At 46.8% G+C, this 19,328-nt stretch overlaps 1 protein-coding gene across 1 annotated transcript; it reads left to right on the forward strand.

Moving 5' to 3' along the window:
* Nucleotides 1–1,010: 1,010 nt before the first annotated feature.
* On the forward strand, nucleotides 1,011–17,755 carry LOC144101682 (uncharacterized). Its single transcript, XM_077634816.1, has 9 exons — nucleotides 1,011–1,099; nucleotides 2,708–2,956; nucleotides 4,252–4,474; nucleotides 6,101–6,257; nucleotides 7,586–7,698; nucleotides 11,153–11,291; nucleotides 12,917–13,093; nucleotides 15,203–15,325; nucleotides 17,485–17,755. Exons 2-9 carry the CDS (start codon nucleotides 2,788–2,790, stop codon nucleotides 17,692–17,694), a joined length of 1,311 nt encoding a protein of 436 aa, XP_077490942.1. The 5' UTR covers nucleotides 1,011–1,099; nucleotides 2,708–2,787; the 3' UTR covers nucleotides 17,695–17,755.
* Nucleotides 17,756–19,328: the final 1,573 nt, after the last annotated feature.

Consider the following 19,328-nt stretch of genomic DNA (forward strand, 5'->3'; position numbering starts at 1 on the left):
ACAATAAGTAAGTTTTGCTTGGATAGAAGAGTTGGTTGATATTGTTCACTTGAAGTTATGTTTCTGTGAGAGGACAGTGCGAGAATGAAATCTTGGAACAGTACCAAAAGAAGTAAAAAATACCTGTCTGAAAACCATAATAGCAACCAGAGGCCTTGGTTACTCAATTTCGTGTCACAAATGGCCTGTAAAAGAGCTTCTTATGACGACACTACAGCCGTTAATAATATCTATAAGTAAGTTCGTCTCTTAAATATAGCTCGAAGTGCGATAGCTGACTACGTGAACAAGAAACGAGACGTCTAGAACAAGCCGGGCAGCAGGTTTTAGGTTCTTAGGTTTTAAGTTCGGCGCTGCAACATATTTAAGTTCAACGCTGCAATATCAAAAGCATTTTTCATAGTACGTAGCCTTAAGCAAAGTAAAAATTGCAGTGCAAGTTATTTCTATTCGTGGGTTATTTGCAGGCAATCCGTTGGGACGAACAAAAATTTCCTCCAAGCCTTTAGACGTTTTGTGACTGCTGCTTTTGTTCGTGTTGCACTACGGTACAGGCTTCACGAACGCGGTCTTATATGCATTACATCTCGGTGTCAATACTTCTTGCTTTTTGTGTGATTACCTGCGTGTGTCAATAGAAGCCTATACTTGCTTGTTGTGTACCCTTGTCCTTGTTTTCATGTGTGCAGTACCTTTGGTTCATCACTACTACACGCCTAGCGCTCCTCGGCTCTATCCCCCTCCCCCCTCCCCCCCCCCCCCCCAAAAAAAAAGAAGCCTGCAAAGTCACGCCTTTGATCACTGCCAGTTAATGTGCTCCTCACATCTATTCTTTTCGGTTGGTGAAGCCATTCCTTTTTTTTGTGCCCTTTACTCATCCTTTATTCTTCAGCATTGAAATGCCATTCAGAAACTAATAGCTCTTTTTTCCCTAACCGTTTGCCTCTTCGAGTGCTCTGATTTCTCACCCTATCATCTCATTTGCTTTGGTCTCTCACGTGCAGGCAGAACCGCTTGACCTCACTGGTGATACTTACATGCTGCTTCGTCACCCTCTTTGCTGTGTTAGCGATCTTCACGTCGCTGGTTCTGATATTCGGTGAGCGTGAACTTGTCCCTATAGTGCAGTAATATGCGACACTTTCCTTTCGACTACCCACATCAATTCCTCTAGTGTGCTCTGTGTTCCGCTCTTCTCTGTCAACTGAGAACAGTGGCAGAGGCGGATGCAAATGTCCGGCGCGGTCAAAGCGACAGTTGCATCGATAACTGATAGGTGATAGCATTGCAGCACATGACATACAAAGTAAACGGCCCGAAATACGGAAAAAAAAACATACACGACAGGACCAGCGCCAACTTACAACTGAATTTTATTTTGCGTCACACCTGCCTTTTTCTAGGCCAACACGCCGTAACATTCGTGCAATCCCGCATTCGCACAGTCATGAAGCCAACACGCAGTACAACAGATCACTGAGAGAGATCTAATACATGAAGCACGATAAGTAACCACTTAACATATTTTATCATAGCCATCCGGAACAAAAACCCAAGCAACGGCTAGAATAACATAACAAACAGCTCTTCATCAACATGAAAATTCAACGATCATGACCAAGCAAACACTTAATAACCACGTTTCTTGTTGGTCATCTGATATAATTCCTCATGTGGTTGTATCGCTTTCGGTTGATAAGGGTTTGCTTGGTAATGATCGTTTGATTTTAATGCTGATTCAGAGCTGTTGGTTATATTTTTCATAACGTTGCTTGCGTTTTTCTTCCGGATGGTCATGATAAAATATGGTACGTGGTTACTTATCGTGATCTGTTGTACTGCGTGTTGGCTTCGTGACTGTGCGAATGCGTGATTGCACGGATGTTACAGCGTGTTGGCTTATAAAAAGGCAGGTTTGACGCGAAATAAAATTCAGTTGTAAGTTGGCGCTGGTCCTATCGTGTATATTTCTCTTTTGTCTCCGTATTTCGCGCCGTTTTCTTTGTGAATCATGAACCATCTAGCCCAAAGTTCTTCTTAGCACATGGGAACCGAAAATCTCTTCTTTCGCCCGACAGCCATTAGGGGTATCATTGAGACGACCATTCAGAATGCCGAGAAGAGGACGCTATCGAAGAGCTACCGTCTCTTGTCAAGTCAACCAGCTGGGCTTGCGGGTGGGCGCGTTTAGGATGGGAAGGAGGCATAGAGACTACACGGAAACTTCAGGCAATTTCAGTTCATTGTTCACCTCGAGGCAAGCCGCAAAGTTCGGAAGTTGAGGTCGCTGCTTTACTGTAACCTATTAGCAAAGAAAGAAGTGCTCTTCGCCGCAACGCAAAGAAAAGAGAATTCCTAGCCAGCCTATGCCACTCACTGCGAGCGATTAAGTTTTAGGACTGCATACTCGTCCTATCACATCACCTCCCTTCTCTCGGAGTGCACGTTGCCTTTCTTGCATAAAACCAGGCCCACGTGAGCTACAGGAACACATATGTGATATCTTTAAACGCGGCATCCTTCCAGTACCTGTGCTCTGTGTGGCGCAGCACTAAAGTATACATGTGACTGGTTGGTAGCTAAACGCGATAAGCTTCTGTCCCTGCGCACTACTGCTCTGACGTAGTACAACTTGACGTCACTACGAAGCCGCGTATACATCAGTCGCTGCAAAGATGATTGTAACGCCACTGCGACTCCGTACCAGAGTTCGAATCTGGCTCCGACGACGACGCTCCGGATAATCTAGACGCATCCGCGACGGTGTCCATCATTCCTGACCCCGTGATGGTTGTTCCGCCCCGCCCTTCCGTGCTGAGGATCACGCCTGAGAGAAAGACGACGACAGTAGCGGGGACAACGAAGAAGACGACGACGAAGTTGACGACAAGGATGGAGACTACCATGCCCATCAGTACTGCCACGCCATCGTCGTCGACCCAGTCACCCAGGATGGGTGAGAGTCTACCCGTTGTCCATCCACATAGAATATTATGGCTGGGGTTGGTAGTAAACGTCCCGATGATGCGATGATTTTTTTAATTACTGAAATTTGCCTCTCAGTATAAACTACAGGCTCGAACACGGGAACTCCGGATCAGCAGCCTGTAGTGGATCCGGATCAGCGGCTGCGTTTTTATGGAGGCAAAACGCTAAGGCGCCCGAGTGCTGTGCGATGTCAGTGCACGTTAAAGATCCCCAGGTGGTCGAAAATATTCCGGAGCCCTCCATTACGGCACCTGTTCCTTCCTTTGTTTCACTCCCTCCTTTATCCCTTCTCTTACGGCGCGGTTTAGGTGTCCAACGATATATGAGACAGATACTGCGCCATTTCCTTTACCCAAAAACCAATTACCATTATTTTAGTATAAACTACAGTACGCTTTAGTTGCCCAGCATTATCAAACGTCTTTTTTTACGACGTTTTCTATTATCCACGATTTTCTCTGATGCAGTCGTCCTTCTTTACCCGCTGCGGTGGCTTAGTTTTTAGGGCGCTCGGCTACTGATCTGGAGCTCCCGGGTTCGAACCCGACCACGGCGGCCGCGTTTCGATGGAGGCGAAACGCACAGCCGCCTGTGTGCTGTGGATGTCAGTGCACGTTAAAGATCCCCAGGAGGTCGAAAATATTCCGGAGCCCTCCACTGAGGCACCTCTTTCTTCCTTTCTTCTTCCACTCCTTCCTTTATCTCTTCCCTTACGGCGTAGTTCAGGTGTCCGCTGATATGTGAGACAGATACTGCGCCATTTGCTTTCCCCGGAAACCAATTTTCAATTTTTTCGCAATTTCCCGGAACCTACACTACGGCACCTGTTTCTTCCTTTTCATCTTTCACTCCCTCCTTCATCCGTGCACTTAACGGCACGGTTCGGGTGTTCACCGAGATATGCGAGACAGTTACTGTGTCATTTCTTTTCCTCAAAAAACAATTTTTAGTTTTTATTAGCCACTGTTTTCAGGCGCCACTTGTAGAATGGGAAGTCGCGCTTACGAACTGTAGTGTGAAAATTTGCTTTTTCCAGGAAAGGAAGTCGCGCGGGAACTGTCTCACATATCTCGGTCGACACCCGAACCGCGCTGTAAAAGAAGGGATAAAGGAGGAACTGAAAGAAGGAAGGAACAAAGAGGAGCCTTAGTGATGGTTTCCGGATAATTTCGGCCACCTGTTGCAAGAAGCCCACGTCCTCCAGCGGACGTAAGTGGGGTGATGGTAGGGATCGTGATGAGTTGCTGCCATCCTCCTGTGCAGTCATGGACAAGCAGCCCTTAGTATGCACTATGGGCTCTAGGACGAGCTCAGCGCAGATGTTCCCACCAGACACCCTCTGCGAGTACATCATCTACGACTCGATCGAGAAGGACAACCGCAACCCACTGGCCTCTCCTAACCAGTGGGGCAATGACCTGCGCATCTTCATTGACGCTTACGCCAGGTACACCACGACGGCCTTCGGCATCGGCTTCGCCTACGAGTAAGTGCCAGAGACCTTGAGCTATCGCCATTAGAGAAATTCTGGCTTACATAAAATACGAAGTACCTGCGACTCAGGACTTTCACCTGATGCGCTGTGGTAACGCTCTCAATTTCGTTTCATTCATCCTTTATCAACGCGTGGTTCGAGGATAGCAAACATGAACTCCACAAGGTAACAGTGAAAGTCCGTTATTACATGCTATTCATCTAGCATTCTGTACGTTAGAGGGCGAGGACAATATCACGCAGTTGACAGCGACACATTCTTCCTTTTTGCGCCGATGGCTTGTGAGGATGCGGTGGTGCAAATGTGCCGATATGGTACAGCTCAGATAGAAAATCAGGAGGCTGGCAATTCTTTTGGGCGCTACTTATTCACGACAATGAGCGAAGACGTTTTAGATTTTAAAACGCTGGCTACAATTACGGCATCATTGTGACGTTGCTACGAAAACACTGCTTAGCTTTGACGAGGTGCTCAGTTTTTTCAAGTTTATGCATCTAACTCGGCCGTGTCATTTTTGATTAGTGCAAACGTCGTGCCGCTTTTCCGTCCAGCGTACTTGTGAGCATTTATTTATTTTTCACATCGGACCGACCACGGTTCATGTAGGAGAGGAAGATACCAAAAATGTACAAAGCATACCTATACAAACATAACAAATAATAAAGGATAAGAAAAATCATCCACTGTGTGTGCAGTTCATGCTAATACTAATGCCAGGATTTCCTTACTTTTTGCCCTTCAAACACAAATAGAAGACGAGAGCATGATCGTGGGTTGGGGGGGAGGGGGTCGAAATTTTCCTGGCCAGTGAAGAACGCAGCACTGAAGAAATAGTCCGTGGAGCAACCAAAGAGTACATACAAAATTTAGAGCATGAGAAAAAGATTATTCAGACGGCGATGTAGGAGCTTTAACTTCCGGAAGTCTGCACTTGCGCCCTAAGAGAGATGCAAGCGCGCTTGACAAACCTCATGATAAGATGTTACTAGAAAAAGGAAAAATTTAATGTTGCTTTAAAAGTTGCATATTCCGTTGCTACTCAAACAAGATGAAAACCAGACCGCCGCTGTGGCCTAGTGGTTTCAGCAACCACCTCGCATGCGGGAGGTGCGGGGTTCTACCCACAGCGCCGCCATGCGCCAACCGGTGAAACAATGAGTACAAACTTTCCCCTCACCTGATGCTTGGCTTCTTTAGGGTGAAATGCTTGGTAAGTGCGTATTTGACACATCCTTGTGCAGACGAAAACAACTTGTGCCACGCCGCTCTGCGGCAACAGATGCCCTTTGGCCATAAAAATTTACCGTCATCATCAAGGTGAAACGTCGTAGATATGCAATGCTATTCAGCTCAAGTTGCGTAAGTAGCGTAATGCGAATTACTTCACGAGAAAGGCGGTTTGTAATCCATCATCTCTTATATCCAGTTTCACGGTATTAGAATGTGGCTATGTATTATTGAGATAATTTATGGTTAAGAGCGATTCGGTTAAGAGAGCTGATCGGTATCGCACCTCCATTATGATGAATGTAACTGCCATTGGTTCAAGCCGAATAATTCCGTTCAGACGAGTGCGTGAAGTGCGATCTAAATCTGACGGTTGTGGCCATGGTGCAGCAAGGTGTCCACCTTGGTACGGCAGCTACGCGCCGCCATCAGTTCGTCGCTGCTGGAGCCCTTCTGGGAGAAGGACATCTTCCACTTCGGAATCCTGGACACGGCGACGAGGAACGCGAGGCAAGTTGATGTGGAGCTGGCCCTGGACGCCTTGAAGGTCGGTAAGACGCTAAAAAGGTTTCTACGCGCCCATGGCCTGCTATGGAACTGCGCAGAGAATATGTAATAAAATCAGTACTTTCGGGGAGTCAAAAGAAATAGGTGGGTATCGCATGTGCGATGCCCATCTGAACCCTTTGCGGCGGCTGGAATCTGGCATGTTTTCAGTGTTTTTAGACAAAGGTCGTGTATGACATGAGCTGCCCATATGAATAAAATCCTTCAGTAAATCTCGCGCGACTCCACATTCACGTAGTGCACTCGTACGTCTGTTGCTCATTTTGGGTGTGTGCCTGTACGTGTATAAATTCTATCTATGTATATGCGTGGATAGCCGTTATTCTTTCTCTAGATTCTGTAGTTCCCTTTAGCCAGCACAGTGTCTGTGTCTACGCTTCCTATTTTGATGCTTTTGTTCCCAAAAATCAGGAGACATGATCGCCCTACTGGAGGGAAGGTGAGGGATTAAGAAGATGTGCGGAGAAGCAAGGTTTGTTCGATGTTAGCGTGGGCGTTGCTAAACAGAGTGCTGCTTGCACTCACAAGGGACTACCATTACGCTTAGACAACTAATGAGAAGGGCCTGCATGCAAAGTTGTAATTGCGTCCCAATTATTATGAGGTCTTCTCTTTTCGCACTAGTCCAAATGCATTAGATATAGAAGGGCATGTCATACCCCCCAGTTTATTCGACGAGAAAGAAATTAGAAGTCCATTCAACCTGGAACATTTCCGAACTAAGCTCATTGGACTGCTCATCTCCACTTGTGGCCGCATGCAGTTTTGGAACGATGCCTGGTGACGCTAACGAAAGTTTATTTCGTGAGTTCATAGCAAGTCTATGCTCAGTCTACGAAATGTGTGTAGAGGTTTTCGCAAAGGAGAGCTCAAATACTGGACACCATGATTTAACACATGACTTTGAGAAATATCACGTGTTTGATTGTACAAAACGTTCACTGAATCATGTAAACAAATGAGGCGTGCATCTCATCTTGTACTTGAGACAGGAAACTATTACTATTAATGAGATAAACACAACAGAAGAACAACGTAGGAGACGCGCTTGTTATGCGTCATTCATACGTTGTATTCGACTTCGTTGTCTTTATTGTTTTCTCTCTAAAATAGTGTGCGCCGTTTGACCGAAATTTAACGCCTTCTAAACCTAATCTTGTTTCCATGATATGTATTTCAAGTTTGTCTAGCGTGGTTTCGCACTAGCACCTAGATAACGTGCATACGCCTAAGGAAATATAGTTTAGAACTGGTGCATGTGAATTTTTTTTATACTCTCAACTGATTTGGACCGTGAATCTCTTTCAGGCCCTTGACACGGAAGTTCAGGCGCAGAGACAATTGGGAAACCCATCTTTTATTTTTTTGGCCGGACTAATTACCGGCGAAAACTGGCTTGCGTTCTATAACGAGAAATTTGCGTAAGTACAACTGACATTTCTTACCAAATATCGTAAGTTTTGCACGTGTATCTACGTGTCGCAAGCTTTACCGTGGTTCACATGCTCTGGTCAGCAAAGTTCTTGGCGCCGCTATTGAATGCGACTGCGAGTTCTCGCCTTGGAGATCGAGGGTCGCTTAGCGGCCCCGGCCGAGAAAAAGTGAGAGGGCGAGGTTTTCACAGGAGATGGGGTGAGGCGCTTTTATGGCAAAAACGGTGGTTGGTGATGCAGAGAGACAGTTCGAACAGTGAGTGCGCTAGCGCCTTGTGTAGCAGTGGAGCAAGCACTGAATTGAATTTGTGCTGAGCGGCCCCACTTCGATGGACGCGAAATGCCAAAACGCGTGTGTGCTGTGTTGTGCCAGCAAGTCTTAAAAAGAGAAAAAAGATTGCTGATGGCCTAGCTCTGTTAGGCCAGGATATACGTAGCGAAAGCGCGGCGACTTCTGCATCGGAAGAGTGCATTTACTACATGCGCCTTTATTCGTGGTTAAAACTTGAGTTGTCGCGGTGGAGTGGTAGGGTCTCCACCTCAAACGGAAGGCCCTGATTCGATTCCGAGCCTCGGCACAGGTTTTTTTTTTTATTCAGTGAGTGTGCGGAGGGTTTCAGTAGCTCCCATAGATGCCGGCACCGAATACGTTGGTTAGCGCTTAAGAGCAGGCTGTGTTAAGGCGCGTTTATACTCCGGCGCAACGCGCGCGCGGGCGCTGCACGGCGAAGTCACGTCAGCCAAACCGAGACCCTCTTTCATTTCATTTCTCCATTCTGCCTGCTATCTTTCATTTCCGCTGCCCCAGTTCAGGTGCTTCAGTAGTGATGGCAGATGCCGGGGCTAGCAAAAATCTTTTCCTTCCTTTTTACTATTATTTAATAAAAACCACTACCACCACCACCTATACTCCAACTGCGTTTGACCGCCGACGCGTTTAGGGGCTTCGGCGCACTCTGACCGCACTGGCGGAGACTTGTAGCATGTCTCTACTTCGCTCCGAGTGCGCCAGCTGCCGCCGGCCCGGCCAGATCGGTTCGGCTCCGCTGCGAGGCCCGCGTTGTGACGTCATGTGCCCCCTCGGAGCACTGTCACGGCGAAATCGCGAGTTCGTGGCCAGTAAAACTTTCGCTCTAAAATACTAGGGTGTCTAATAGTCCCGAGTTCTTCACACGCCATCTCCTACATGGCGTCGCCCATATGCAGCTTCCCGACACTAAACTCCAGTTACCACACATCAATGAGAAAGAGTACGTGTAGCTATGAAGCATTTGTTACATGATGCCATGGATACTTGGGAATCTCAATAAGGGGTGCGGAATGATAATAATAATGGTTTTTGGGGAAAGTAAATGGCGCTGTATCTGTCTCGTATATCGGCGGACACCTGGACTAAAGTGTACACTTTACCTGGACTGCGCCGAAGGGAAGGGATAAAGAAGGGAGTGAAAGAAGAAAGAGGTTCAGTAAAACGAGCTCTTGGGCGAGTAGGTTAATTTTCTTAGGCATAGTAGCAGCGCAAAAAAACACAATAATAATAATAATTGGTTTTTCTGGAAAGGAATTGGCACAGTATCTGTCTCATATATCGTTGGACACCTGAACTGCGCCGTAAGGGAAGGGATAAAGGAGGGAGTGAACGAAGAAAGGAGAGAAGAGGTGCCGTAGTGGAGGGCTCCGGAATAATTTCGCACACCTGGGGATCTTTAACGTGCACTGACATCGCACAGCACACAAGCGCCTTAGCGTTTTTCCTCCATAAAAAAGCAGCCGCCGCTTTCGGGTTCGAACCCGGGTACTCCGGATCAGTAGCCGAGCGCTCTAACCACTGAGCCACCGCGGCGGGCCACAATAATAATGATAATTGGTTTAATGGGGAAAGGAAATGGCGCAGTATCTGTCTCATATATCGTTGGACACCTAAAACACACAAAATGAGAACTAGACAGCAGCGTCTGTGCGTGTCTCTCGGTGCCTAGTTCTTATTTTGTGTGTTTTTTGCGCTGCTACTGTTCCTAAGAGAAGAAAGAAGTGCCGTAGTGGAGTGCTTCGGAATAATTTCGAGCACCTGGGGATCTTTAACGTGCCCTGACATCGCACAACACACGAGCGCCTTAGCATTTTTCCTCCATAAAAACGCAGCAGCCGCGTTCGGGTTCGAACCCAGGAACTCCGGATCAGTAGCCGAGCGCTCTAACCACTGAGCCACCGCGGCGGGGCTAGGGGTGCGGAACGTTTTTGCTTTCGCTGTTATGCGATTTACCACGCATAGCGTAAAAACTGCGCAATTACTATTAAAAAATATTTCCTTTCAAACGAACGTTTAATATAAGGACGTTCTCCAAAATTTACACAGGTGTTAAGGGTCCTGAGCAAAAATTCGATTCCTCATTATGTCTCCACTGCTCAATAGCTGGTTAAATAGGCTGTTGCCCGAGCCAGCTTGTTTCAGAAATAATAGGTTACAGAACTGACGTCTGGTCATTTATCATGTCGGTTTTTCAACCACGATATGTGTGGAAAATTTGATGGCGGGGCTGTCCTTTAGGCGTCATGTTCTTGTGAATGCTGTTACGTAACGGCTATATGCAGCAAGGGATGGACGGCTTGGGACAGCCGGAAAGCACACAAGTGCGCCCCACAGCGTCGTCGTCCAAGAAACTTCGTCGACCTCCCAGAGCGTCCACAGCTACACCTCTACTGGTAGCGAAGCCTTTAAACATAAACAGCTTTGAGCTTAGACGGGACACTTCAGCGGGTCAATTCGTCAGTTCTAAATGTCTCGTATTTGTTCACCCATACGTAATGGCCCCACAATGCGCGCATGCACTCTTGATGTGCTGATGGTCCTACCGTGTAATGGCGTGGTTAGGCATAACCTGCGCACTTCGTAGTCTTGATGAACAGTGAGCGAAGCGTGGTGGTCGAGAACTGTAAGGCATGTGACCACAGGATTGATTTCGAAGGAACTCTTCTGTTGCAGATCGAGGAGGCAAGCCCGCGTAGAAGGCTGCTGCTTGAGTAATATTCACTAGACACTGAAGAACATTATTCGCTTCTTTAAACCCTTGCTATTTCTACGCACATGTCTGAAGGTCAGTGACCCTGTGGTCGAACATACGTAGACTTAAAAGCAAGCTGCAACTTGTCTGGTGTCACACCTAGATGAAGAAAACGACTTAGCTTGGAAACGGCGTGTTATATTTAAGAACTTGGTTGGCGACGATTTCTCAATTAAAGCTGCACGAGTGCTTTGGTTTGTCCAGAGAGAACACAATATATTCTTCAGCGTTTTAAAAGAAATATCAGACAGTTAAATGGAAAGTGCAGCTTCGAGTTCCTACGAATAAATAAATAAATACCGGCTTTTTTGCAAGCGGTGTTTGCAGAGTGGACAAATTATTTGGACTGCTATGCTTGAACAGTGCCTATGTCTCCACAGGAACTTCTACAAGCCCGACCTGTTCATCGCGCAGGGCCACTACTTCTACGGGGACAACACACTTCGCAACTGCCGCGTGATGCCGCCTACACTGCTCTCCAGGCCGGCGGGTGTTGAAGAAACTTACCAGCATGACTTGGTGGGAACTAAACACTTGTCCGCATGTTATAGTTTCTTGTGATCTTTCCAACAAGAGAAATTATAACATATATCATTGAAAGAGGTAGCGAAAAAGACGACCAACTTTCTATGTTGGCCAGTAGGTGCGTGCTGTAGCAATTAGTATTGCTGCTTGAACAGGGGCACAATCAATGTAACACACACGTAAGCGACACATGGCGCTTGGTTTTAATGGCATTCATGTCGTTGCTCACTCGAAACATGCACTCCTATCACACAAAAAATTTGTGACAGGTTGCTTCACTTTCACGTGCATGGACATATAGGTCAGCATTGCTGTTTGTTAGTCACTTAGCGCGGCTTCATTAGAGGCCGTACGGTATATTATTTAGACCTCTAGTCCACGAACATGTAAGAGAGCACCGAGAACGTAGCGCAAATTAGCACTAAGTTTTTCGTGTTCCAAATGCACAAATGTGTCCAAATATCTCCTGTTGTAAAGTGTGAAGAGGACACCAATGAATAGCGGTGTTTTTGGAGTGGAGCGGCAGTGCCATTGTGACGTCTTACAGGCGAGCATACTTTTCTCAGCAGTGCTTAAGCGACATGCGTTCCGTGCAATGCCTAAGCGACGTAGGCCATCCGTCCTTATGTTTGAGATCACTTCATTACTGATTTATGCGGTACGTATTGGAAGGCTTCTATTTTACTTGCAAGTGAAAGTGGTGGCGCACTGTGCTGCAGTGTCATTATGTCACTGTTATGTTTTGTGCGGCGCAGGCCTAATTTGTCACCTCTTTTGGGGGTTGCCGAAGCGCAGATCATTAAACGCTCCAGCTTCAAAAGTCCCCATAGTATCTCTGCTGCAAAACACACGCGCCACTCTCATCATCAAACACTTGGAGTTCAGCAGTTTGTTGCCAATGCTTTCGAATTCAAAACTAACCGCTAAGCTGGGCTCAGTACACAATTTCTTCGAGGAATTCAAACGTAAAATACATAAAAAAATCGTGGAGGTTTCCGTCCTTAAAACGTATTCCTGCTCCTTTTTCTCATGCTTAAATAAGGAAGATTCCTATAAACAAAGTAATCATAATATACACATCTTGCCGCATCGCTTTGGACGGAATCAAGGGTTCTGGCAAGATTACTTTGTTGAGTGTTCTAGATCGAGCATGGATATTGAAGTTCAGGGAGAACTACAGTTAAATAGGCGGACAGTTTTAATGAAAGCGGTGTGAGTGGTAGCTTATGTTGTAGATAGCCAAGGGCATGGTTAACCTAATTGGTTACGATCATAATATGGGCAGCCCAATAGATTTCATGCGTTAGGCTGAATCCTTGATATTCATACATAGATGCATGTGATCTTGGAACACTTCATGTGGCATGGAATGGTGAGGGAAATGACTGACGTCAGTGAAATGAGATCAGAGTTAAAAGACTGTAGCCAGTTAGTGGACCAGTTTTCTAGAATTTTTAGCAACCCAGCAGGTGGAATGTGGCCGCGGCCACTACCTCATGACCCAGCATTATGGCTATGCGTTGTGACCGTACATGCATCTCATGAAGTTTGTGCGCGAGTTGCAGGAACTTTAGACACAGAAACGACGTGCGGCACTAATGACTCGTACTGTCACCCAGAATCTGGCAGCCGCCAGCTTGAATAGGTTGTCAGCACGGGGACTGCCGATAGTCTGGGCGCTCTCGGTGACCATGAAGGGCCGCTGGACAATGACACTGCCCTTGCAAGGTTTCGACGACTTCTTCTCCGGATGCGTACACAACGCAAGCGCCCCCTCCTTTGGTAGCTATGCCGAGGTGAGCCGCCATTTTTGCGCCTATATCTATCAAAACAGTTTTGCGGAGTTAACGTCTCGGTGCACCCTGCCGCGGAGTCTTCAAGGGGGCACCTAATCCTTACCCATGTTAAAGGAGTTTAGACACCTAATTTTGATGGCATGTTTTCTTCTCTACAATGATGCGGAAGACACTACTACGTATGAATCGCCATGTGATATTCGCCTACGGCCGCTAAATAATTTATAATCGAATTTTTTCTGCCATGCTGTTTCCGTTTCGATTTCAAAAGCCGAAAGATGGCTGTGACGCCAAAGAGTGCTTTTGTGCCACGTGATCGAGGCATGGAAAAATGTCTATATAATCGCTGCTTCACCGTTATAATTCACTGCAGTGCTGAAGCCAGCCTGCCTCAAAAGCCAGAATGACAACGAGTGTGGAAGCAGCGATTATGCTGCTGTTTTTTGTCTCATGTGACCTGCAAGCACACGTTGACGTCAAAGTCCTGATTCGACTATTGAAAACTAAACGCAAACAGCCCGAGAAAGTGGTGCAATTATAAATTATCAGTCGTAGGAGAATACTTGGTGGTAATCCATGTATGGTAATGCCTTACACATCGTACGAAACAGAACAACGCGCACCCAAAAGTTAAGTGTCTGTACTCCTTTAATGAAGTGGTATCTCGCGCCAGAAAAGAAATCTGGCTGAAAAGACATTTACAGTTTACAAATATTGCCCGCGAGTTCATGTCGGATACACAATGAAACACTTCTTAAGCGGACACCTAATGTACATTGACAACAAAGATGCGTCATCTTTGCAATGATAATAAAACTATGACGACATTCGTGTCTAGGAGACATCGAGTAGCCTCAAGGGCTTCATGTCAGTTTAAATGTGATCAGTGCCGGAACTAACTACTTGTTGCTTGCAATGGAGACAGTGGTTGAAATCTTTTATGCGCCTCTCTCTGTTTAGCCGGTTCCGGAAACTGCGGGTCAGTATTCCTAGAACATTCTTCTCTGGAGAAGCAGAGAAACCGGTTGGTGAACTGCTGCCTGGTAAAGGCACCTAGAAGCGTACTAAACAAGAGGAAAAGCACTATGTGTATCCAGGCGCGCCTCGTAAGTGACAGCGTCCCAAAAGTAATTGAGAAAAATGCGGAGTAGGAGTGAGAATGCCAACCCTACAGTACATAGGTGTTTTTCCTGCTCCTGAACTGACACTAAATACTACTGGTCACCTGTGACTTCTCGTTCCAGCAGCATTAAGCTTGTTGCTTATATCGCATTCGATGCCATCGTCATGTGGCGCCACCTATTGAAAACAAAAGACGCCTTGTGATTTTAGGTCAAAATATTTTGATATCCTCCAATGAAATAATTAAATAAAAAATACTACACAGCGTAAACCTTGCACACACCTCTGAACCCTTTGACAAAAAAAGGTTTTTGGTGAAAATAAATGCCGCAGTATCTAACATATCTGCGGACACCTGAACCGCGCCATAAGGGAAATGATAAAGGAGGGACTGAAAGAAGAAGGGAAGAAAGAGGTACCGCAGTGGAGGAATAATTTTAGACCACCTGGGTATCTTTAACGTGCACTGGCATCGCACAGCACACGGGGACCTTAACGTTTCGCCTTCATCGAAACACGGCCTCAGCAGCCGGGTTCGAACCCGGGCACTCCGGATCAGTAGCCGAGCGCCTTAACCAGCGGGCCAGCGCCGCGGGTAAACCCAAGTAACTCTTTGTCGAAGTGGTTATTTTTGGCCCTGGCAACGAGGCAATTACAAGAAAAAGTGCACAGTGAGTTATACAGCTATGGCATGGTTGGTGAAAGATTTAGGAGAATCATCCAAACACAGCCGCAGGGCTACAAATTCAAGCTATACATCTTCCTATTAAACTCCGTAGCTAAAGAAAAAATCGCCCTGTTCCGGGGTTCAAGCCCAGGACCTCCGATTCACCGAAGCAATCGTACTACGATGACTTTAGGATTATTGGACGTTTTAGGGCATTTCTTCTATGTCTTGGTGCCAAAATAAACCTAACCCCAGCCGTCTGTTTTTTTACGCCCCTGCAGGCGAATTCTAAGCGGTTCTTTCTTCTTTCACTCTCTCAGATTTGCACCAACACCAGCTTCTTCCACGGCAGCTACAGCCAGGCAGTTAATGCGGTTCTATCTGTCCACGACACTGATAATTTGCTCTTCGCCTACGACAACGAAGTTGGCCTCTGCAGAAAGGTGCGACTACACACGACGCTGTTGCTAGTTATGGGATGTGGAACGTATCTGAAACCTCTGGTATGGAGGTTGCATTGATATGGGGCTGCAGGTTAGTTCACGCACTTATGATATCCTGAGTATTAAGTTCGAGCGTCTAAACTGTAGACACATGTGGCAAAAATATTTGCATCTTATTCGGCTGTTATTTGTGCTCATTTTTTGTGGGGAATTTATGTAACATACAGTTGGGAGACAGAACAGCGAAGAGCTTGCGAGCCTTTCACGAGAGAAAATGGCAGGCAATGGCAAAGGCTGTACTCAGACTCAGATGGCATTGAAGGTATCAGGAAGCCAACAGCCACAGAAACCAAGGAATAGATAAGGAAATATTTCTGTGTATTTTATTTCGTTGTGTTAATCAAGACAAAATTAGACGTGGAGTAAATGCAGGAGATAAAGACAAAAAAATAAAAATTACGAGAAAATGTGTCGACCTAAGTTCACCGGACTAGCGCGTTAACCGTCAAAAGCTGTTTAGCTTTCTTGTAGTCATTTAACGCTGCATTTAGCTGTGCAATCTACATCGTCAGCCGGGCGTAAAATAAAGCCTAGCCGTGATCACGCAAATCATCAAAATCTGATCTGGCAGCCCATCACCTCCCACTCTTTTTGTTCGTTCCCCTACGAACTTGAACCCCCGCTCTCTCTCTTCTCTCCCAGAAAATTTTAAAAGCTGTTTCCGTCTCTCCCTAATGCCCCCTGCCAAATGTGGCAGGTGGACGCAGCCCACCAGGGTGGGCAGGTGGTATAACATTTGGATTTCATGAATATAAAATATTATAACTATCATTGTAGTAGACGGCCACATCCGTGACCCTTGCGTCCTCATGACGCATTGAACAGACCTCCGAGGCTTACGAGTTAAGAGTGGCGGTGAGAAAAAGAAAGGCACCTGATGAGTTGGGGGAACGATACCGCTTTTGACTGCAGCCACTTACGACATTGGCCGCCAAAGGTTTGCGTCCTAAGTTTACATTGGACAATGGAGAAACTGCGTTAACGTGAAGTGCATGTGGCCCTCTGTTTGAGAATCCCTCAATTTTATTTTCTGAGGCGCTCTAGTTGAAATATGTGCATAGTTTGTCACGTTTTATTGATGTGTTAGCACTTATTTGTGTAATACCGTATCATCTCGCCAGGGTGCTTCTGGCACCTGTTCATAGTGTTCCGTACAAAGTGAAATGTTGATTTTTGCGTCTCATTTCTAGTTCCTCTAAATTTTGGAGCTAAAAAGTGAGGCATGAGAGCGCAGGTAGCTAGGAAGGTTTGATTCGCACACCACTACTACTAAACAGTCATTAGAACTCTTGCTGATTGGCATGCCGGAATGATTGCTGTATGCCCTTTAAACCATGTCTGCCCATTGACTGAATGCAGTCTGATTGCCTTGACTCTTCGGCTGCTTATTTCAAGAATTGGCCGAGACAGCTGTCTACGAAAGACTGCCTGAATTCATCTCGCCGTCTTGATCCGCTCTCTGCTCCCCTTTTTTATCCTCTCTCGTCTGTCGTCTTCCTCTCCTATTCTTTTCCCTACCGACAGCGACTGCGCAGTCGGACGGTCTTCGGCTGCTGGCACTAGACTGCCGATTGAAATCTCGTTCGCTACGTGCGTGTTTCAATGGAGGCGAAACGCAAAAGGTGTCCATGTGCTGCGCGATGCGAGGGTAGGTTGAAAGAGTCCCACGTGGTCGAAATTACTCCGGAGCACTCCACTGGTACCTCTTTTTTCCTTTATTCTCTTAGTCCCTCCTTCCTCCCTTCCCCGACGGTACTGTGCAGGTGTCAGCTGATAAATGAGACAGTTACCGTGACTTTAATTTCCCGATAACCAATAATTCATCTCTATTCAGAAATATCAAATATTTCGACTGGCAGCCACATCTCGCCGCCCCAAGTGTCGCTGCAATTCGCACCACCACAAGTGCCCAGTGCTACATGCTTACCGATTCATCCGCATTTTGTGCTCTAATAACCACTGCCACTATTAGAACACAATGTTTGATGTTCTTTGCATTTCTTTTAGTTGCCATAGTGCTTTTATAAAAGATGCGGCTGAAGTGGCTGAAGAAGCTCTGCTTGCTTTTTCCTGACTGTTCGTGTTCCTTTCCCCGTCAGCTGTGCACCGTGAAGTCTCAGCGCCTGTCCGTACCTTTCGGCATCGCTGTGTATGATCTGGACTACGAAGACTTTTCGAACACGTGCGGGGCGGTGAACAAGTACGGCGCCTTCTCACGGCTGCAAGCGATCCGTATCATCCTCAACTTCTTCAGGACAAGGTTCAATCGTTTTACAGATTTCGCAGCCTGCCAGCGGCTCATCACATGACGTTGCTGCACTGACCTTTGCCCATAGAACTTATAACGGTTTGAATTAAAAGCGTAAGCAGTGTTGTACCCTTCATTTGCCGTTATAGAAATAATGCAGAACACGCAGGAATGGGAGAAGCTGCGACAGGCCACGTTAAGGGGTAAACATGGACGCTTGCTCACGGACACTGCAGGCGCTGAGATAAGGCGAGGAGAAGTTATGAAAAGAAACAACAGGAGTACAGCAAAAGAAGAATTTTTAATGCGTCTTTTTTTTAAGCGGTTCATTGGCTTTGACCCTCTGCCGCTGAGCACAGTGACAAGTGATTGAATAACTGCCGCTGCGCCTGCGTTCGTACGAAGGAGAAAACGCCTGGGCGCAACGAAGTCTTCACAACCTGCCCACCGGATAGTGAGCGAACTTCTCGCCGTGGCAGGCTGCGTTTAGTTGATTGATCGCTCGGGAGCAGAACACTGGGTCGCACAAGGCCCATCGCTGGAGCACCTGCCATAGTAGGGCAGTGGCGCTTCGCTTATCTGCTGCACCACCGCGCCTGGAGTGGTGCGAGGTCTCCCAGGGATCCATGAATGAAGAGTACAAAATGACCTTTTGCTGTCGCGCTAAGCTATCGAGTCATGCTGCTAAGGCAGAACTAAAGTGTCCCTTCTAATTTTTGGAGGCCTCCTTGCTCCGCGCAGGCGTATTTCGCACCTTGAGCCAGTGAGGCGACGACGGAACCTTTGTGCGAAACCGAATGGTTTTAATTAAAATCCAAGCATCCATCTGTATGCGTTTCTTTTTTATAGACCAACACCGTGCTTACAAACGCAGGGGTGCTCGCGGACGCCTGAGCCAACGGGGGCTAGCGCCCTTATGAATACATGGAAGCAAAGGTTTTCAAAGCACTGTTCTGATTTCACAGTGTAACTATACATCGCCCTCAAAACACATTTAGGAAATGCTTTCAGAAATATTGTTCTCGTCACACTGTGTACCCATGGTGGCTGCAGTTTCTTAACAGTTGGCGAGTGCTTTGAAGAAGGGTGTGAGAAAATATGTTACGTCCCGACCAGACGGATTTCCGTCGAACTCTACACCTCCGCCTTAAGAGGCCACTGCGATAGGGGTGTGTTCTGGGTGCAGTGCGGGCAGACGGAAGTTGATGAAGACATTGACCTCCAAAGCAGCAGCGCGAGAGACTGCTTTGAGGAGGCGCCTATTACAATTTCCGTTTCACCAGTTGGGTCTTCCTGGGTCCTCTGCGGTTCTTCTTTCCATTGGCGCTTCTTTGATTGGACGAAGCGAGGGGAATGTACGCTCTGCTGTGCAAAGTTTCATTCGAGAAACGCAGAGACTCCTATTATGAGTTTAAGGCTATTTTTTTCTTCCCGCTCTCACTCAGTGCGAAATTGAAACACTACATGCATTGTGGACGAATTTGCACATAAAGCCATTGTCCCGTCTTTGCTCTTCTAGTTAACAGGACTCGAGCTAACAAGAATACTGGACACCATTGTGAATCACCGCGTGCATTGCCTCCAATGCGAGCGGGATGTCCCCGGGACGTAGTTAATTGCGGTGGTAGTGACTTCGTCGCCCCGTTCATTGGACGCCACGAGCAGTGACTGGGCACCCACAGCGAGCGAATGACA

The sequence above is a fragment of the Amblyomma americanum genome, chromosome 8 (genome assembly GCF_052857255.1).
Source record: "Amblyomma americanum isolate KBUSLIRL-KWMA chromosome 8, ASM5285725v1, whole genome shotgun sequence".
Taxonomy (NCBI): domain Eukaryota; kingdom Metazoa; phylum Arthropoda; class Arachnida; order Ixodida; family Ixodidae; genus Amblyomma; species Amblyomma americanum.